This window comes from Diabrotica virgifera, chromosome 6, assembly GCF_917563875.1.
Source record: "Diabrotica virgifera virgifera chromosome 6, PGI_DIABVI_V3a".
NCBI classification, from domain to species: Eukaryota; Metazoa; Arthropoda; class Insecta; order Coleoptera; family Chrysomelidae; genus Diabrotica; species Diabrotica virgifera.
In genome coordinates, this window is record NC_065448.1 from 51,724,264 (window position 1) to 51,747,404 (window position 23,141).

The window sequence follows — 23,141 nt, forward strand, 5'->3', positions numbered from 1 at the left end:
TTATTGAGTCCGATGTCTAACAGGGAGTCAATTCTCGAGAACGATCGTTCGCTGAACGTATACGTTCGTGACGTAATGAGCGAACGTTTCTAAAAAATGCAATTCTGGAGAAATGAATCTTGAACGATTCGTTCGAAATCATCGCTCAAAGTGATCGTTCGACAACGAGTGGTCTTTATCATACGTTCGATAATAGTAACGGCGTTCTTCTTAACCTCAACTCTGTTTTTTGTTGTAACTAAGATTTTGGGAAAATGAATGTGGAAGATTTGATATTAGAAAATATGATTAGTGTTGTGAGGGAAGCTGAAATTTTAGTGGAAGACGGCCGCGAAAGACATTTTTATGATAGATTTAGGTTAGATTCCTGGTAATTTTACATTCTTTCAAAAATTGATTGGTACAGTAAATAAGTTATTTTTAGATATATGTAGTAATTATAAGATAAAGAATGTAAATACACGTTATCCAGGCGCTACACATGATGAACTTATTTGGAATCACTACAACTACCAAAATGTGCCACGAAATCTTTTTTGAAGATCAAGGTCGTTTTACCTATTAGGTCAGAATTTATTTATAATATACCACAAGGTAGGTATGGCCTGAGAATTGACCCTGAATTAGTAGAATAAGATTTAATTAGTACTGTTATATTATTATGAATTATTTTCACAATTCAAGAAATAAATTGAAAATTTACTGACTTTTACTAATTATTAAACTGAAACCATTTTCCATTTTCATAATGTAATATATTTCAATATTGGTGAATGAATGTGATAAATCAGGTTTTAAATAAACACCGAAACAGTTTTATCACATGGAACACAAACTTTTCAATAATATTTACCACGATGCCAAATCTATAGATCTGTTAAACTGAGCGAATACGTTCATCGGAGCGAGTAGTTAAAAATATCCTCGAGAATTAACATTGCGGGAACTATACGTTCAATTTCATCCGTTCGTGAGCGTGTACGCTCAGGGAACGATCATTCTCGAGAATTGACTTCCAGAACTACCTACCCGTTACACTCTTGAGTGGGCAATCAACAGCTAGCGAAGGCCGACAACCCTATGCGTTTAGTCTCCATAAGAAATGCATTGCCTCATCTTAGCCATAATGCACTCTGTGCGAATTTCTCTATACAAGGAAGGTAGAAAGGATATCGATACCTTCTATATGCGTATTACGTAGCCCTAAGGATAATTAAAAAATAGGTAGGTTTTTAATTAAGTGTTCAATATTTCCTTTTATTTGTATTGTTCCTGATAATGTAAATCGTCCAAAAATGACACATACAAAATTAATAATTAACAGAAAATGATGACGGCGCTGTACACAATATTTATATTAAAAACAAAATTAAAGTTTTGTTAGTATCTGAATATACTCTACTTAATCACAAAACAAAACACATTTTTACAACATGCCGAATCCCTTTGAGTAATTTATTGCTTTGACCAGTCTATCCTTCAACTTGTCCTTTGACGAATATTCCGGTAGTAACAGAACATTAAAACAAGTGTGGGCGGTAGGTAACCGGTCAGAGTCTGGTCCATTTTTTGCTACGACTAGTTTCAGTCTGGATAGTCCACCGATCGGTACTCGGTCCGAGCCCGTGGTAAACTGAAGAAGTTTCCTTTTGTCTTCCAAAGAGAGGGCGTGCACCACCGACCAAAAGTCCTTGATAATTTGTGATTCGTTTGTGTAACCTCCGTCGTATTCTGTTGAATTTTCTAATTCATCGAAATCAAAATTCTAAAAAAAAGCATACAATTAACATCTTGTGAAATTTATTAACCTTATAGTGGTTTAAAGATAGCAGTAAGGACAGGTATGGTCCTTTTTCATGGGCATTTTTCAGTGCGTCACAAATGATAGAAAAAAAAAAGGTAAGTCCGTGATAATACACATTTATAACATTTATTCTAACATGACATGTTAGTTAAATCTGACAGTTATCACATTTTATTTGCAATTTGGCATAAAAACAAATCAATTGTGTTTGTTGCATTTATAAAATGGTATTTTCTTTGATTTGATAGTCTTATAAATTGTACAGTGGAACCTCGATAACTCGGATTAATCGGGACCACGACCGATCCGGGTTATCGAAAATCCGAGATAGCCGGAGAATATGGTAAAAATTAATAAAATACGGTATACTTACAGATAAACTCCGTTAGAATTGAAATAACATGAAATATTTTTATAAATATGCACAGTACATATTACCTACTCATTACAATTCTAAAAAAAAACCAAACCCAAACAATACAAGACACACAATACTAAAGACCATTGTTTATAAAAGAATTTTTTAAATAGTCTTTCCTAAACAATGCTGACAGTTTGAAATAAAAAGGAATAGATACTGCAGACAGCTGGCTGTTGTTTCTGCGGCGTGTACTATGAGTAATTTTTAATCTCGTGTTCAAATTACACACATAAGTACAGGACACAGAGAGTCTAGACACATTATCTCTCAAATATTATATTACATACACTTTTATTGTTGAAAGGATTGTCTGATAATTAACTATTTTGATTGGAAATAAGCCACAATTAAATTGAAAAATACAAAATATTGAAAATCAAAATGTTTATCTGATGAAAATCGGTCCGGGTTAGCCGGACTTCCGGGTTATCGGGGGCCGACTTATCGGGGTTCCACTGTACTTATATTCGTAGATATATTATATAATTCGTAAATTTTTTTCGATTATAGCGCCATCTATCGACAACTAGAATAAATGTTATAAATGTCTGTAATCACGGACGTGCCTTTTTTCTGTCACATACAATTTAATCCGTTAGAAAGAAATCGAAAAACTGTGACGCACTGAAAGATGCCTATGAGAAAAAAATTACGAATATTGTCATACAGGATACAGGGTGTCCGGAAACTCTTCCGATAAACGAAGACCGGAGATTCCTCAGATAATTTAGCCCAATTCATCTAGTTCGAAAATGCTTCCTAAGGGAGCTAGAGCTCTTTAAAGATGGCGTCTTGTAATTAGTTCGAGAACGCTTCTATTTATAAAAACGAAAACTGGTACACCTACTTCTCTTCCAGAGATAAATCGATTCCATCAATTGCGAATTTCTAGTACCGGTCATAGACGTCCCTTTTGGGTAGGCCAACAGTTATTTTATTCCATAACTTTTTTGTCTTTAACTTTTAAGTATTTTTGAGACTTGATTATTAAACTCTGAGGTATTATATATATAATCTTTATCCCTTCTACCCTGAGGTGTAGGGATAAATACTAATAGATACTCTGAGGTATTCTAGTACTAAAAGATACTCTTGCTTTAATTCGGTATGATTCACCGTTTTCTAGAAAAACTGATTTGAAAATTTTTCGTTTTTTGAATCTGAAAAAAAAAATTCAAAAAAAATGATTTAGAAAAATGAAAACGGGTACGTTTATTTATCTTCCACAGATGAATTGATTTTATCAATTGCGAATTTCTAGTACCGGTCATAGGCGTCCGTTTTGGGTATGTCAACGGTTACTTTATCACTTTATTGGTTTCGTCTTTATTTTTAAGCATTTTTAACACTAGATTATTAAATTATGAGGTATTCTAGCACTAAAACTTACTCTTGCTTAAAGTCGATAAAATTCACCGTTTATTTTGAATTTTTTTTTCAAATTTAAAAAACGAAAAATTTTCAAACCGATTTTTCTAGAAAACGGTGCATTCTACTGACTTAAATCAAGAGTACCTTTTACTACTAAAATACCTTAGAACTTAATACAGTATCAAAAATACCTAAAAGTTAAAAACAAAAAAGTTATGGAATAAAATAACCGTTGCCCTACCCAAAACGGACGCCTATTACCGGTACTAGAAATTCGTAAATGATGGAATCGATTTATCTCTTAAAGATAAATAGGCGTGATAGTTTCCGTTTTTTTACAAGACGCTTTACAAGACGCCATCTTTAAAGAGCTCTAGCTCTCTTAGGAAGCATTTTCGGACTAGATGAATTGGGTTAAATTATCTTCAAATTATCTGAGGAATCTTCGGTGTTCGTTTGTTGGGAGAGTTTCTGGAAACCCTGTATATACACATGTCCAAAAGTTTGGAATACGTACTGTAGCGTGATTAGTGTAATTACTTCTAATTACAATAAAACTAGCGGTTCGTAATTTATATACGACTTTATTTTTTTATTTATACAAGTTTACTTTACAAACTTTAGCTTAAGACTAAGACTCTATTCACAAAAATTATGCCTTATATATCCTAGTCGTTATTCTCGATCATTCCGGGCTAAGCCAGCTCTCCGACTATCGTGTGACCTTCCAACAACCGCGCATCGGTTCCACGTATAGCGTTCTTCGATCTAGACTTTTCTCGGCTTACGCCTTGCGGCTGGTGACTCATTGTTTTGCTACATTGCTCCCCTCTTAAAATCTGAGCGTCCCGATCAGCAACTCTAGATGAAGGCCCAGGATGGCGGAATCTACACGACTCTCCAGCTTTGCATACACCCTTCAAGAAGAAATAACAGTCTACTGTCTTTGAAGGATCCGACATCTTCGGGTTCATGCAACACACAGTAATTCGTACGCCAGTTTCTCTGAAGACCACTTCAAGCATGCTTCTCACAATCTTCCAATCCAGATTTTCTACTGCATGGCCTATTTTTGGCAAAGCCAAATCTTTGATGTCATAATTACACACGATTTTCTTCAAATTACTTAGAGCACGCCATATGTTCTCATAGCTTGGCGTGTCCGTATAAGACTTCCTGGTCACCATATACAGCAAAGATCGAGGACCATCTTCCAATCGCAGTACTCTTCCAATTTTAGGCTGCTGATTTCTTAACTCGTCCAGGCGGCCGAACTTTCTATTGAATACGGACGAGATTCCTTTAGTCATCTCGAGGTCTTGGGCAACACAGTGGGCTAGAGAGACGTTTTCTGGAACACCAAACAGATCTTGCTGAACTTCTGTGGTCACGCCGAATCTAGCACTCTTTCTTTCTGCGTAATTTGACATAAATTCCTTAAAACTTGGCTGTGGTGCATCTTTCATCTCCTGTTGGAGGACTCGGGCTTCCTCTGTTTCATTTGAGCCAGCATATGGTGCGAGACGATTTATGTGAATAACTTTTGGTTTACCGTTTGGCAACTTCTTAATTCTGTATATTACGTCATTTATTTTCTTCTTAACTTCATACGGACCTTCCCATTGTCTTTGCAGTTTAGGACACAGGCCTCGACGACGTTGTGGATTATAAAGCCAGACAAGATCACCTACTTCGAAGCTTTCATTCTTACAGCGAGAATCATATTGATCTTTCATTCTGTCACTGGCTATCTGGATGTGTTGTCGGGCAAGTTCATGAATGTTGTTCATTCGTAACTTCAGGCGGTCTACGTATTCTTCGCCTGCAACATATTCCTCGGAAGGTCTGCAGCCAAACTCTAGGTCGCAGGGCAAACGAACTTCACGACCCAACATCAGGCAGGTTGGTGTTTGACCTGTAGTTTCATTCACGGCCGAGCGGTAGGCCATCAGGAATAAATGAATGTGTTGGTCCCAATCTCGCTGATGTTCAGATACAACTTTGGACAAGTGTTTACCCATCGTTCGGTTCATCCTCTCGACCATTCCATCTGATTGAGGATGCAGGGGTGTTGTTCTGGTCTTATTGGCACCAATCAATTTACAAACGTTTTGGAAAAGAGCTGACTCAAAGTTTCGCCCTTGGTCGGAGTGGATCTCCAAGGGAACACCAAATCGGCTGAAGAATTCTTTAACAAGTACCTCTGCAACGGTAGCAGCTTCTTGATTCGGTAATGCATAGGCCTCGGTCCATTTCGTAAAATAGTCCATGGCTACCAGAATGTATTTATTTCCAGCATCGGTTTCTGGAAATGGACCTGCAATGTCGATTGCTACTCTTTCCATAGGACTTCCAACATTGTACTGTCTCATGGGTGCTCTCTTTTTACCAACTGGACCATTACCGGATGCACACAGTTCACATTTCCGGCACCATCTTCTTACATCATCTTTACAGTTCACCCAATAGAACCGTTCTCGAACCTTTTGCAGAGTCTTCGTAATACCAAAGTGTCCACCTGATGTACCGTCATGCAACTGACGCAATACTTCTGACACTTTACTTTTAGGTACAATCAACTGAAGCTTAGATTCTGTACCATCATCGTTCTCAAAGGTTCTGTACAGAAGATCATCTTTTAGTATCAGGCAATTCCATTGGCTCCAGTAGGCCTTGACTTCCGGACTACATGCACTAATGTTTTGCCAACTAGGTCTCTCACCTCGACGCATCCAATCCAATACTCTTTTTATACATGGATCGTCTTCTTGGGCTTCTTGTAACTGTTGTGGCTGCCATTGCTCATTAACGACGGTGGTTCGTCTCACGGGGCAAAATCGTTCCTCTAATTTGGCACAGTGATTACAATTTGCACTGCATGGTCGTCTCGAAAGGGCATCAGCATTTGAATGAACTCTTCCGGCCCTGTGTTCTATCTCATAATCATATTCTTGAAGTCGTTCTAACCATCTTGCCATCTGGCCCTCTGGATTACGGAATTGTATGAGCCATTTTAGAGCAGCGTGATCTGTTCGAAGAAGGAACTTTCTGCCGTACAAGTATTTATGGAAATGTTCGCAAGCCTTCACTACACCCAGCAGTTCTCTTCTGGTAACGCAATAGTTTCTTTCTGGTTTCGACAGGACTTTGCTGAAATAAGCGATGACTTTTTCCTGTCCATCCTGGATTTGTGAGAGAACAGCTCCTATGGCACTGTTGCTAGCATCGGTATCCAAAACAAATTTTCCTGCCTGTCCCGGGTAGCTTAATATCGGTGCACTGATCAGAGCCCTTTGTAGTTGTTCGAAAGCTTTTTGACACTCCTCACTCCATGTATATTCTTTGCCCTCCTCCGTCAACTTTGTTAGGGGCTTGGAGATATTGGCAAATCCTTTGACAAATCGTCGGTAATATGTACATAGGCCAAGGAAACTTCTAATTTCATGTTTATCTTTTGGTACTGGCCAATCTTTAATTGCATCAATCTTTTCAGGATCAGCTGTTACACCATTACTCGATACAATATGTCCTAAGTACTTAACTTCTCGTCGAAACATGTGACATTTCTTCGGACTTAACTTCAAGTTCGCTGCCCTCAATCGTTGAAAGACGTCTATTAGATTCTTGGCATGTTCATCAAAGGACCTTCCAACCACAATTACATCATCCAAGTAAACCAGGCATGTTTTCCATGTTAGACCTCTTAAAACTGCCTCCATTAATCTTTCAAATGTGGCAGGGGCATTACATAAACCAAACGGCATAGCCGTAAACTGCCAAAGCCCTGATCCTATCGAAAATGCGGTTTTCTCCCGATCGGCTGGCTCCATGTCTACTTGCCAATATCCACTTTTTAAATCGAGTGTGGAAAACCAACGAGAACCGGAGAGAGTATCCAATGTATCGTCTATTCTGGGCAAAGGATAACTATCTTTTTTTGTTACCGCATTGAGCTGGCGGTAGTCGATACAAAAACGCGTTGAACCATCTTTCTTCTTTACCAGAACTACTGGTGATGTCCATGGACTGTTCGATGGTTCAATTACCCCTTGTTTGTCCATATCCTTGATAATCTCTTCGGCTTCATCTCTTTTCGCAAATGGAAGTCGTCTAGGCCGTTGTCTGATTGGCTGAGCGTCTCCGGTATTTATTTTATGCGTTACTATGCTTGTTTTTCCCTTATCCTTCGTGTCAATAGCAAAAACATCTTGATACTCTATCAGCATAGATGTCACTTTTTCCGTTCGTTCATGATCAAGATCTTGGCATCTTTCAATGATCATCTCAACAAGCTCCTTTGGATACTTCGCCTTCGATGATTTCTCATTGGTATTCACAGAGCAAATTGAAGCCACGGGAACACACTGCCCGATCAAAGCTCCTCTACTTAACTTGATAGCAGTTTCCCTTAAATTCATAACTCTTACAGGGATCACATCTCGAACTTTTACCAAAGTTTTCGCCGTTAGGAACTCGACATTATCCACATCTTCGACCATCCTTAAACTTCCCTCTCGGCAGTGTCCATCAAGCATGGTCATCAGAATTTTCTCACTATTACCGGGTATGGTTACGTCGCATGTAGTAAGTAAGCGGATGACATCTTCTTTGTCGTCGTGAAAGGGCAACTCTTCACCATTGATCTTGAGAACTCCATTTTGAACATCCAATATTGCCCCCACTTTCCTTAGTACGTCCATCCCCAATATGAATTCGTCGGAGATCTCGGCAATTAATACTTGATGTTCAACTGTGGTCTGGCCAATGGATACTGACATATTAGCCTCGCCATATGTATTAATTAGCTCACCAGTCGCTGTTCTAAGCTTTACTGTTGCAGGTGATAATTTATTATGGTCTCGTACTACATCTGGACGTGCGATAGTTCTCGTTGCACCTGTATCCACCAAAAATGATCTACATCTATTACTGATACGACCTTCGATGTATAAGTTGTGGATTCCACCGGAGGACGTAAGGTTGACAGTTACTATGGGGGCTCTAGTTCTCGAGGTCGGCAGTTGCCCCTTGGTGTCGACCCGCTCTAGTTTTCCGACGGCTGTACGATCTTCTTACAATTACGACGAATGTGGCCTACGTCTCCACAATTCCAACATCTAGGCTCGCGTCTCTTTGGCATCTGATTACTTAATACTCTCCGTATCATTTCCTCCAGACGTTCATCGTTGTGTTCGTCACTTCCTTCAATGGTTCTTACTCTATGGCCTCGTGAAGTTTGACTAGCCGTTTCGTGTTCCAATGCAATAGCAAGTGCTTCATCTAAAACTTTCGGTCTTGCTAGTCGTAAAGCTTTCTGTAGTTCATTATCTTTCAGCCCATTGACGAAGGTATCTACTGCAATTTCTTCTAAAACGCTGTCTGGCACCTCTGGATAAGCCAACCGCACCACACGAGCCACATCTGCTTCAAATTCTTGCAGATTCTCACTTGCTCGTTGACTTCTACTTCGCAGTTGTGCTTTGTATACTTGTTGTAGATGGGCATCTCCATAGCGTTTTTCTAGACGAGTGAACAAGGTCTGGTAACAATTTTCTTGACCCTTGGGAATTGACCTTAATATATCTGCAGCATCACCTCGTAAAGCAGCAGTCAAGGAAACAGCCTTTTCTTGTTCGGTCCAATGATTGGCGGTCGCAATAGCTTCAAACTGTCTAAGATATATGGACCAAGAGGACTTTCCATCAAATGGTGGTAATTTGAATCTCATATTATGCGACGTTTCGTCTCTCGGTAGTTCATCTTTCACTACAGGATCTAACGTTGCTGCATTAACTGATGGTTGTACTTTTGCATCGGTTATCCTGCTCTCTAGTTGTTTGATCTTCTCTTCTAACATTTCTTTACTGTCGTCTACGCTTTTCTGTATCTTATCGAATGTTCTAGAAACCTCTTCAAATTTCTCGTCGTTCTGTCTACAAACGTCTTTAATTACTTGAGAAACACTTTCAAATTTCTCGTTGCTCTGTCTACAAACTTCTTTAATTACTTGAGAAGTCTCGTCGATCTTTTGAGAAATGGTTTCGAATTTCTCATTATTTATCTTAGAAGTATCATCGATCGTTTCAGAAACAGTTTTTAATTTCGATAAGATTGCTTGTTCTGCTGACTGGAAGTGGAACGTCTTTGGGTCTTCTCCGTTCTTCGTGAGGACATCCTCGAGTCGTGCTTGTAGGACTATCTTGAGCCCACTGCTGTCCAGATCCCGTTCCTCGAGCTGTTCACGGAGCTGTTTTACTGTAAGTTCTTGTAGCAACATCTTTGGTCGGCACACACGTACTTTCCAAAATGTCTTTTAACAGTCTTTCCGAATACCGAACAATTAACGCACTCCGGTTATTCCCGACGAATAAAGTTCAAAAGTCTTTTAAAGTCTCTCTGTAATTCACTTATTTATATCGCACTAAGTTAACCGAACACCGACACCAACTGTAGCGTGATTAGTGTAATTACTTCTAATTACAATAAAACTAGCGGTTCGTAATTTATATACGACTTTATTTTTTTATTTATACAAGTTTACTTTACAAACTTTAGCTTAAGACTAAGACTCTATTCACAAAAATTATGCCTTATATATCCTAGTCGTTATTCTCGATCATTCCGGGCTAAGCCAGCTCTCCGACTATCGTGTGACCTTCCAACAACCGCGCATCGGTTCCACGTATAGCGTTCTTCGATCTAGACTTTTCTCGGCTTACGCCTTGCGGCTGGTGACTCATTGTTTTGCTACAGTACATCTAATATATATTATCTACTTCTATGGTGGTTTCAAAACTGTCATTATTCATTCTAGAGCGTTTTGTAAATGAAAATGATAAAAAATTTGATTCGTTTTTGTATCATTTTGCTCACACTCAACTGATTAGCGTACTTGCACATTATTTCAGTATTTGTCTAAATTTGAATTAAGCCGTTTAAAAATGACTAGAAACGTGATATCTCATCTTGACAAATGTAGAGTAATTGCTCTGTTACAACAGGGCTTTATTCAAAGTGATATTGCTAATATTGTTGATGTTACTCAGAGTGCTGTATCGAATATTAAAAAAAATTGCAAGATACAAATGACGTGAAAGATACCCAGAAGTGGTAGAAGTTGATGTACAACAGCAGCACAAGACCAGTAAATAACATTGATAGCTCGAAGAAATCGTCTGGAATCTACAAGTGGTATATCCAGAGAAATTGCTAGGCTTCAAGGACCAAATATTTCACGGCAAACAATAACACGCAGACTAATGGCCGGTTTCACCAACGACAAATAGTAGTTTATTCTATGAATAAAGTTATTCGACCCATAAACTGACATTTCTCCATTTTACTAACGTCAAATAAGACTTATTTTATTTATTTATCAAATAAAATACTTACTCTTCAAATAAATTGGCAAGTTAGTCTCGCTATAAATATTTATACGAAAGTAAATTCGTCAGTTTAACTTAAAATTATCAAAATTATATTGAAACAAAATATAAATATAAACGTCTAATAAATTCATTGATTTATTTGTTGTTGGTGAAACCGGATCTAAATGCGGTAAATTTGTATCGTAAAAGAACCCTTACGTGTTCCGAAACTAACCTACCAACACAAAATGGTAAGGTTGCAATGGGCTAGAGAAATGGTGCATCATGGCCCTAACTGGAATATCGGAATGTTCTCTGATGAATTAAAAATTGGCTTGGTTTCTGATTCACGAAGAACACTAGTTTGGAGGGCCCCAGGACGACAAGCCCGACTAGAAATATCCCAACTTCGAGAACTAAAAGATGCTGCTCGTAAAGAATGGGGGAGAATTCCGCAAGCCCAGCTCGACCAATTAATCGGCAGCATGCCAAATCGCCTAAAGGCATGCATAAATGAGCCACCTAGTAATATTCAATGTTTTAGAGGAAGGGTATATAATTGAGCTGTATCATATATTAATGCATTTGTGTCCATTTAGCTGTCTTGTTACACTTTATGAAAGTGCAATAAATAGTCTGACAATAATGGCAACACGCATGTGTGGCAATGCATGACTCAGATGTCATTGTTTGTCAGTGCTGCCCAGCCTAGCTTGCAACTCGTGTGCCTATTATTTTGCATTCTTGGTGTTTAGAGTTATAATAAACTTTGTGAGTTTCCATTGCTCTCTAGTGATATTCTGACAGTCCTATACTTGTGAATTTAGTAAAAATTACGCGTTCGTTACACTAGTGGTACCAGAACATCATGGGAAATCCAAAGACATCTCACCAAGGAAAATAGCAGAAATAAAAACTTTAATATTCAATACTAATCACTCCAACAGAAACATAGCATCCATTTCCAAAGTTTCAAAGGCAACGTGGACCGTATAAAGAAAAAACTTACATACCATTACTAAACAAAAGTAAAATTTTCTGAGGTGGCTCTAATGATATGATCACCCACTGTATACTAATAATTTATTTTTAAATGTTAGTTGTTATTGTAAGTTTTAATATTGTAAGAGATTAAATCATTTTTTGCATATCGTTTATCTGGTTTTGAGATTCATTTAGTATTGACGAGAATTGAAGCAAAATGATGTTTTAACTATTCAGAAGAGTTTGTATACAGCGTGTCCCAAAAGTAGTGGAACGGTCGAATATTTCGCGAACTGAAAATCGAATCGAAAAACTGAAAAACACGTTTTCAATAATTTTTAAAAATCTATGCAGTGACACTAAACGCGATCCCCCACTCCACCCCCTGGAGGTGGGGTGGGGGGTAACTTAAAAATCTTAAATAGAAACTCCCAGTTTTTATTGCAGATTTGGATTCCTTATGTAAAAGTAAGCAAATTTTATCTGAAACATTTTTTGGAATTGTGGATAGATGGCGCTATAAACGGAAAAGACTATTTAATGTGATACCATACGTAAATTATAGAAACGCTCTAATACCTCGAGAAATACACTTTCAAATGAAAAACCAAAAAACACGTTATTAATATTTTGCTTAAACCTATCATGACCCTCCACCTTACCCCTACAGGTGGGGTGGGGGTTAACTTTAAAATGTTAAATGACAACCTATATTTTTTATTGCAGATTTGGATTAACCATGACAAATCAAGCAACATTAATTAAAACATTTTTTAGAATTGTTGATAGATGGCGCTATAATTGAAAAGAGACGATTTATTAGCGCCATCTATCAACAATTCTAAAAATTGTTTCGAATAAATGTTGCTTAATTTTTCATGACAAATCCAAATCTGCAATAAAAAATTGGGATTGCTATTTAAGCTTTTAGAGTTACCCCCACCCCACCTCCAGGTTGTGGAGTGAGGGTAGTGTTTGCTGCCATTCGATAGGTTTTTGTAAATATTAAACATTAATTTTTTTTGTTTTTCATTTGGAATCGTATTTCTCGAGATATTAGACCGTTTCTATTATTTACCTATGACATCAGGATAAATGTTTTTTTTTCGATTATAGCGCCATCTGTCCATAGTTAAAAAATAAAGAATGTGTGTGTACTTTGTACGCACGTAAGAAGTTATACTTCTATTATATGATTTCAACGAAATAAATACGCATTTCGACAACGAAATAAATTTCGACATCGAGTCGAAATTCATTAAATAAATATACCTTCAACAGGTTATTTGTACTTAAAGATTAAACTAATTTTTACTTACTATTTTCCAAAATTTTTTATTAAAACAATACTAAAATAAAAAAAAAGTTATATAACACACGGATTCGAACCAGGAACCTATCGATCTACACGCGCTACCACCGAGCTAAACTCCCTTTGCTTTGACAGCTTACAAGATTTCTCATACATACTGACAAATTTAATAGACCAAGTGAGGTATCAGATGCTATGTATTTTCTACGTTATTATACGGAGTAGAGGCCTGGACACTTTCCGAGGCTTCTTTGAGAAAACTCGAGGCATTTGAGATGTGGTGTTACAGGCGCATTTTGAGAATTTCGTGGGTGGATCGTGTGACTAATATTGAGGTTCTACGTAGAATAGGCAAGGAATGCGAGATTATTAACATAATCAAAGAGCGCAAACTAGAATATCTTGGCCATGTTATGAGGAATGAACAGAGATATGGCTTGTTGCAACTCATTCTTCAAGGCAAGGTATTTGGAAAGAGAGGACCAGGGAGAAGAAGAATATCTTGGCTTCAAAACCTGAGAAAGTGGTTTAATACATCGACAACCGGACTATTCAGAATAGCAGCAAGCAAAGTTAGGATAGCCATGCTGATCGCCAACATCCGGAACGGATAGGCACCTTAAGAAGAAGAAGTGAGGTATAAAAATACTTTAACATTTAAAGTAAATATACTTACTATTATCGTTGACTGATAAATTTACTGGAAGATACGAAACTAAATGAGCGTTTATGTACGATACCAGTGGTTTTAGAAATAGATGGCGTTAGCAGCTTTCTAGGTGCGAGATTGAATTTACCTGAGACAACGATGAGACGTATTCAGGTAGCTTTGGCTATCGGAATTTGGGGTCGGTCGGGTCGATCGGATTATAATAAAAATTATTTAATTCTTTTGATGCTTTTAAATTTGAGTTCTCATTCAACGATAACAATGGCAATCTTTAAAATAATTATTGGAGTGTACCTATGTATTACTTTCTAAACTCGTTTTTAAATTAGCAAGAATAATTTTGTAGTTGTAATTTGTCTTCTAATTTGAATTCTTGAAACAAATCATTAAATATTATAAAGTTTATTTAATAATTTTATATAATATATATAATAATATAATTTATTTAATAAAAAATTTATTTAACGAGAAAAATACTCACTGGGTGATTTTAGATATTGTACATTTCTTATTTTCCTCATAATCTCGATAAAAAATAGGTAGTTATTTTCGTTAATTACAGTCTCTTCTGATAATTGTATATTTTGTTTGGAGATATTGCAAACGTATTTACTTAAATGAAATTGACTTAGTAACCCGCTCGGGCACTGTAAACTCTTCGGGAGAAAAAGGGTAAGAACTCATGAATTGTTGCAATCGCGATTTTCAACAATTCCTTCCAAGTTTTTTCGTGCCGTCGATATTTTCCGAGTTAGGGGGAAAATAGTGACTAAGTATTGAATTATTTATTATTAACTTTACTTCTTAAAGGTGCCGTGTATTTCTGCGTAGGCGTCCACTGTGCATTGTATTGTCAGGTGAGATATTAGATAGTCACGATTACATTATTCTATTACGAGTAATTTCATTAATATCATTTGGCGAATATTACCCAGCCATGACATCTTTTTCTAGACCTCTCTTACCCTCTATATTTCCTTCGAGTTCCAGTTGCCGACAACTATATCGTTCTCCTCGCAATATGTCCCTAAGTATGTCCATGATATTTTAAGCATTCGGTGCAGGCACCTTATTTCAAAGACTTCAAGTTTGTTAGTGAAGCTGGTCTTTATTATCCATGCTTTCATTACATACAAGAGAACAAGCCAAACGTAACACTTTAGCGTATTGTACAGTAGAAAAAATGAAAGAATGAACCCATGAACGAACATATAAAACACGCTGTATTTTCCTGTCACCGTGTCAAAAAATTGGCCAGCACAGGTACATGTAATAATTATTATTACATGTACTTGCGCTGGGCAATTTTCTTTGCGACATGTTGACAGGAAAATACAGCGTGTTTTATATGTTCGTTCATGGGTATTCTTTGATTTTTCCGACTGTATCTCAGGTTGAAACCCAAATTTCAGTGAACAGTCATAAGAGTCTGGACGTCGACATCCCATTGTTTATGAGAGATATTTTTCATTAAGTTAAGCCCGTTTGAGCTGACAGTCGGAGTGAGTGTATATTGTCTTACCAAGATAGACGATTATCCAGTTTATTCCCAAGAAGTTAATCAATTCTGAATAATTTATTGTAAACTCTTTAGGAACTACTTATTAACTTTTGCTCTCAGAACGAATTACGAATAAACAATACGTTCTTCAGACACAAAGATCAAGAAAAATATACATTCAAAAATACAAGAGCACACATATCCGATATTGATTATATGTATATTGACAAACAGAAACATCCATCATTCTCAAGTACTAGACAGAAGATGTTTAAGTGCAGCTAATATCGGAAGTGATCACAACTTAGTACTTGGAAAAATCAGAATACATCTACAAAAAACAGGAAAAAAGACCCTATTGAATGTGAGACAAGAATAAAAGTAGAACAGCTACAAGACTTGTCAACACGAGATCTATACCAGACAAGACTGCAAAAAGTACTGAACGAAAACTACATAACACCAGATGAAGACATAGAAGAAAGTTGAAGGAAGATTAGAGATACCTAATATCAAAATGGCAGCAACGGACGCACTTGGAGAACTTAAGATAAGTAAACATATACGAAAGAAAAGGAGAACACCCCATGGATCTGTGAAGAAATAAAAATAAAATGCCAAGAAAAAAGAAAATCTAGCTAGAATACAAATTCAAAAGAACGAGACAAACATATGTGAAGAATCTAAAAGAGTTTGAAATGAGTTAAACTCAATAGTAAGAAGGAAGAAAACAGAACATTGGTAAGCATTTTCAAAAGAGATGGATCACGACTTATACGGGATGCAAAAGGAAATGTGGAAAATGATAAGAGGTCAAACAGCAGAGATGAAGGAATTGATAGAAGTAAAACATATTGATACAAATACATGGACAACTTAACTAGAAAACCTGTATCAAACAGCTAATCATGAAGAACTGGAAAACCAGGATTAGAATCGGATGAGCAAACAGAAATTAAAGAGGAAGATATAACGAACGCCTAAAACAGATGAAAAATCGAAAAGCACCAGGGAAAGATGGAATAGCTAATGAACTTTTAAATACGGAGGAGAGAGACGTCACAAAGAACTGAATATCCTGATAAGTAAAATAATAAATACAGGAAGAATTCCAGAAGAATGGAATACCACTCAGATGATAGCGTTATTAAGAAAAGTGATAGGGCAGACCCCAGTAATTTTAGAGGGATAAATTTACGGAGCACTATACTGAAACTCCCAACAAAAATACTGATGAAGAAAATAATGGCGTGCATAAATATATCGGTTGAACAACAAGGATTTAGAAGGGGAAGATCATAACGATGCAGTTTTTGTGATAAGACAAATAGCGGAGAAATCATTAGAGTATAACAAGCGAGTATAAACATTTCTGTTTTATATACCTAGAGAAAGCGTTTGATAGAATACAATTAAAAGACGTGATACACCTACTATATGACAAAAATTTACCACTGGATATTATAAAACTGATAGAAAACATTTATGTACGAAATAAAATAGAAATGAAAGTCAATGGAATAATAACAGAACCCATATTATAGAAGCAAACACAGGAATCAAGCAAGGAGATTCACTAATCCCTCTACTTTTTAACATAACGCTGGATGCAATAATAAAACAAGTGAAGAAAAAAAAACAGGGTAAAAAATGGGCGATAAAGAGATAAAAATACTCTCTTACGCTGATGACACCGTGTTAGTAGCAGAGTGCGAAGACGACCTACAAAGATTACTGCACGAATTCAACATTAACGCAAAAGAAATGAATATGAAAATATCAGCTTAAAAAACAAAAAGCTTAGTAATATCCAAAGAACCAATAAGATGCAAATTGGACTTAGACAATAAAAGTAAATACCTGGGAATTAATCTATCAGCCGACAATAATATCGAAGAAGAGGTTAAAGACTAATAATTAAAGCCAGTAGAACGGCCGGATGCCTAAACGACACAATTTGGAAAAACAAATACCTTAGAGTGGAAACAAAGGACCGAATATATGTCATTTGACTGAAGTTATTAGACCAGTTATGACTTACACTGCCTAAACAAGATCAGATGCAAGCAAAATAAAAAGACGTCTGGATACCAACAAAATGAAGATCTTAAGAAGGATTGCTGGAAAAGGACTACGGGACAGGGTAAGAAGTGAGGAAATCAGATGCATATGTGGGGTAGACAATATAAATACCTGTAAAGAATAGAAAAGAAGAGTGGAATCAACACATAAGCAGGATGTCTGAATCAAGGATAGTAAGAATAGCCAGGGACAAGTCACCGTTAGGCCGAAGAAGTATAGGACACCCAAGGAAAAGATGGAATGACAATTTAGGGACAGAATGAAAGGCACCGTTGAAGAAAAACAGGCAGTACTGCCTATATAAAAGAAAAAGTAGAAGAAGAAATTCTTTAGGTAGATTTTTGGTAGTATAATGTGCTTCTTTGGAGTTTTACCGAAGATTATTGTTTTCGTTTTAGTGGGAGAAAATTCTAGGCCAGTAGTGTTTGACCAATTCTCTAATTTCTAAATGACTAGTGGGTTAAGTGATTTAGCGATGTCATTGATGGCACTAAGGAAAAGTGCAACGAGTAGATCATTGAGGAATGTCGTTTAATTGGATTTTTGAGTCTAAAAGAACGTTATTTATTCGAATAAGTTTCGTCTATATAGGAATTTATTAATAAATTTTATATTTCCTGGAATTAACCAACTTAATAGAATTTTTATATATAATCCCCAAATGGCACGCGTTACAAAATATAATAAAAGATAGCCATAAGCCAAACATACTTTATCACATCCAAATGACCCATGAATTACAGATTCAATATCCACTAGGTTGTCTAATGTAGATGTGGACTTTCTAAATCCACTTTGTATAAGGCTAGGTAGCTATAATATCAATAAGTCTAATGCTATCTAGTATCTATCAAGTGGATAAACTGATTAATTTTTTTTTGTGAATTTGATGGCCTTGGCCAAGCCAATTAGCCAGACATTTTGTTATTTTAAAAACAAACAAATTTGATTTTTCAATCAGAGGAATTTTTTCTGTACTTACTAACTCTAAATACATAACAAACTAACATTATTATCTACAATTATTATCTAAATAATACTCTGTTTTGGTTGTTCATTTTTTTTTGTAATTTTTTTTTTTTGTATTTTTTGTTGTATTTTTTTGTATTGTTAATTTGTTTTTTTATTATTTTTTTTTATTTTTTTTACTGTTATTTTTTATTAATTGTAGCAAGTTTTGTTCCATTGAGTTTTTTCACTAAGCTAATACTTTTAGAGTTATTTGAGAGTGAATATGTTCGTTTTTTAACAAAAAAAAACACGTTTTTAGACGGTTTTACGCAAATAACACAATAAATAAGTATTTTATCGAAAAGAGTATTCAATAAAAATATACTTTATAAAAAATTTAAAAAAAAATGTCTGTATAAAGTCTTTATACTCAGTAGAAGCAGAGTTGTAGCTAAAAAAGTAAGTTCTTATTCGTCAAATTCCAAATCGAATATTTCAACGTGAAATAACCAAAAAATAAAGCACATTTCTGGGAAAACTCATCGCAACTTTTTTAAAGTGTTTAAAAAAGCTTTGTTTTTGTTTTTAAAAAAGTTTCTAGCATTAAAGTAAGCACGTTACGCTGAAAATAAAGTTGGTCTTTTTTTGTAAAAGATAGTTTTAAAAAAGCGTGAAAATCACCCTCTAAAAAGGAACTTGCATAACATTTTTATTTCGAAAGAGATGCTATAAATTTGCTAACTCATCGCAACTTTTTAAAAGTGTTTAAAAAGCTTTGTTTTTGTTTTTAAAAATGTTTCTAGCATTAAAGTAAGCACGTTACGCTGAAAATAAAGTTGGTCCTTTTTTGTAAAAATAGTTTTAAAAAAGCGTGAAAATCACCCTCTAAAAGGGAACTTGCATAAAATTTTTATTTCGAAAGAGATGCTATAAATTTGCTATAAATCACAACAGAACACGATTTAAAAAGAAAAAAAGTAGTTTGTGTTTTTCGTTTGGCCCCTCAAGACGAATAAAATCAAATTATTGTTACCGCTTCACAAGTGACTTTACTTATGTATTGTTTATAATAATTATGATCTGTAAGTTTAACGTAAATTTAGTTTTACAGTATTTTTTTATTTTGAAAAAAAATGCCTTTTTTTTAAATAATTTTTTAATTATCAGTGATACGAAATATCCCAAAGTGTAAAGGTTTTGGTTTTCTGAATATTTTGTTTTACTGTAATACAAAAATTGGTTAAGATATGGCTGTTCCGAATTTGCATATACTCGTGTTTAGTGACTCATTGAAGTCCTTTCAACTACAGCCTCTCAAAAATAAGCACTTTGAACCGATGAAACTTACAGATCCTCTATAATAAGCATACATACGTAAAGTAACGTATGAAGCGCTACTGATTAATTTCATTTGAGATGCTAATTAAAAGGTGATTTTTAGATTTTTTTACAAAAAAAAGGGATCAACTTTATTTTGTGCGCAACTTGTTTACTTCTGGCACTAGAAACTCAAAAAAGCTGTTTTTAAACTTTTTAAAAAAGTTATGATGAGTTTTCCCCGAAAAGTTCTTAATTTTTTGGTTATTTCATGTAGAAATATTCAATTTTGAATTTGACAAATAATAAGAACCTACTTTTCATTAGCTACAACTCTGCTTTACTGGGTCTACGACTTCATAATATGTCATATTTATATAAAACATTTTTTTCACTTTTTGATAAGCTGTATTTTTGCTATAATTGTTTTTTTGGTGAAATACTTGCTTTTTTAGTTATTTGCGAAAATCCGTCTAAAAACGTACTATTTTTTGAGAAATGAATATATTCACTCGCAAATAACTCGAAAAGTATTTACTTGTGAGGTCAAGACTAGTGAAAAAAAACTCTATAGTCAATTTATATTTCCAACAAAATTTTTGCAGAAACAAAAACAAAAAAAAATTAATACAGATTAATATGATAGTGACTGCTGCGTTAAAATTTTGAATACGGGCCATGTAAAATAACCGCGTGTTCTTGGCTAGTTCCTTGAGTAGGGGGAATTTTACACTTCCCTCTAAGGCTAGTTCCAACAAATTTAAGCTAGGCGCGCCACTATACGGGCAGGTTTTAAAGACAACAAAATAATGCATAGGCTTTCGTATCTTTCCGTATTTATCAATCAACGCTATTATTATAAAATATTTTATTCACGAGGAAGACAAATCCAAAGACACAAAAATTATAATAAATAATACATTTAACTAGGAACACTAATATATTCTTTTAATGACTTATTTGCGCTGATCAGTGGCGTAGCTACGGTGGGGCGGGGGGGGGGCGGTCCGCCCCGGGTGTCACCCCTGAAGGGGTGACACCCGAGAGACCCAATCACAAAAGAATAAATCATTAATTTGTGACTTTACTCACGTATCAATCTAAAGTTCGATATTATTTTGTGAACACACGAAACCACAGTATAAATAGGGACACTAGAACTGCTTTGAGAAAAATTGGAAGTAAAATCGTAAAAAGAAGTAAAGAAGTAAGAAGTAAAAAAGGCGCATGGCGACCGCGCAAGGTTCCCAGTCGCTAGACCGCTAGAGTACCACTCTCGCATTGCTACGTACCGGTTAACTTCCGGTAGTACTTCTTGAGATCAAAGTGCCTACATAGAAGAAATTTTACTGTTCCTCTTTATACTGTTCCTCTTTATACTGTGACGAAACCGAGAAGTCGAGGTGTAAGAAGCATTTCTTGGATTTTTTTCCGTTAAATGGAAAAAAGCAGTTAATCTAAGTAACGAAATTCTCAAGAAGCTTGAAATTGATGGTGTAGAAATATTATGAAATACCGTTCACAGAGATACGATAATGCATCTGTTATGAGCGGCGTACATGGAGGAATACAAGCTATTATTAAAGCAAAAATCAAAAAGGCCATTTTCCTCGGATCTATTGATCATTTAATTAATTTATGTGGCCAGCACTCTTTTGCACAAAACACATCTTGTATAACATTTTCCAGAACTGAAGAAGCAATTTTTAAGTTTTTTATGTGTTTCCATTAGCTGCTAGGAAGTGCTTATTAAACACAGCAAAACATCTGTTAAGCGACTTTCCACAACGCGTTGGAGTTCTCAGTCACTGCGCACTATGCTGGCTGCAGTTAAAGTATTGGCAGAACATTTTTATAGTGTTGTTCCTTCAATTTACAAAGTCTCTCATCAACAAGAAAATTTATACACCAGAGGTGCCACACATAACCTTATGCCCGCTTTGTATAGTTAAAGGCATTGATCAATCAGCGACCAAAATAGGGGTACTTCGTCTTTATATTGAAGAAAAACATAATCATATTATAAAATAAAGTAATACATATATTTTGCAACGACAAAATATGAAGACGACGACATTTCTACCTAAAAACTCTACACTTCGAGCCGAACTTCAAAAAGATAATATTATGTTGAAATGTTTTGACATTCAATGTTGAACTCGAAACCAGATCAGTCCATCCATATGGCTTTTTTGTTCGAGGCTGTGCAGACACACACTTTACTTTTCCACGAACAGTAAACAGTTGAAATTAGCTGTTTCAACATTTTGTGACTTTTACCATGAAGAGGTATCAGAAGAAGACCTCCTGCTAGAAATACCAAGGCTTAGAAGACTTTTACAAGCGGCCAATATTACAGTATCTAAATGGTTAGCTGTAGACTTTTTAAAATTCATGGTGGAATGCGATTTTATGGAATCTCTCCCAAACTTGGTCGCCTTAAACTTGTTTATGACCATTTTTGCATCGGTTGCTTCATGTGAGAGAAGTTTTGGGAAGCTAAAATCAATCAAGAATTACTTGCGAGAAACAATGACGTCAACAAGGCTTAATAACCTCGGTTTATTAACTATCGAACGGAGCAATTAATGTTAGGAGAATGCAGCGGTCAATGTTAGGAATAACAATGCGAGACAAAATCAAAAACGAAGAAATTAGCAGAAGAACAAAGGTGACTAACGTCATCGAAAGGATAGCCAGGTTGAAGTGGAGATGGGCAGGACACATAGCCAGAACGACAGATGGGCGATGGACGAAGAGGTTACTGGAATGGAGGTCAGGAGAAGACAAGAGAAGCGTCGGTCGACCGCCTACAAGATGGACTGACGACTTAAGAAAGCTAAAAAAACTGGATCAGAGCGGCGCAGGATAGATGGAGATGGAAACGAGGAGGAGGCCTATGTTCAGCAGTGGACTATTGAGGCTGGATGATGATGATTAACTATCGAACATGAAGCAACACAAAACATAAATATAGAAAATGTGATTTCAGAACTTTTCGCTAGTAAAGCTAAAAAATATTTTAATTCATTCACATAGTGTAAAACAAAAAAGTAAATAAACTATTATATAGAACTGTCGGGAACTAGAGAGTGGTAGCTCGAGATAGGGAGACATGCAGAAACTTAAGAGGCCTATGTTCAGCAGTGGACGATAGCGGTAAGACGACGACGATGATATACTATTTACTGCAGTTTCGTTAACTATAATTCTTAATTTTTTCATTATTCAAAACATACGGTTATCGGATTTTTAGGATTTGGGGTGACACCATCGATTACCGCCCCGGGTGTCACCCACCCTAGCTACGCCACTGGCGCTGATACATACATAACTTGAAAGATTAGCAACGAACTACATA

At 35.9% G+C, this 23,141-nt stretch overlaps 1 protein-coding gene across 1 annotated transcript in view; it reads right to left on the reverse strand.

The window, feature by feature from the left end:
• Window positions 1-1,229: 1,229 nt before the first annotated feature.
• Window positions 1,230-23,141, reverse strand: part of LOC114325903 (ubiquitin-protein ligase E3A) — a 134,490-nt gene continuing 112,578 nt past the window's right edge. The window contains exon 13 of the mRNA XM_028274050.2: window positions 1,230-1,765. Coding sequence (XP_028129851.1) covers window positions 1,427-1,765 — 339 coding nt within the window. The 3' untranslated portion in view covers window positions 1,230-1,426. The remainder of the gene's footprint in view (window positions 1,766-23,141) is intronic.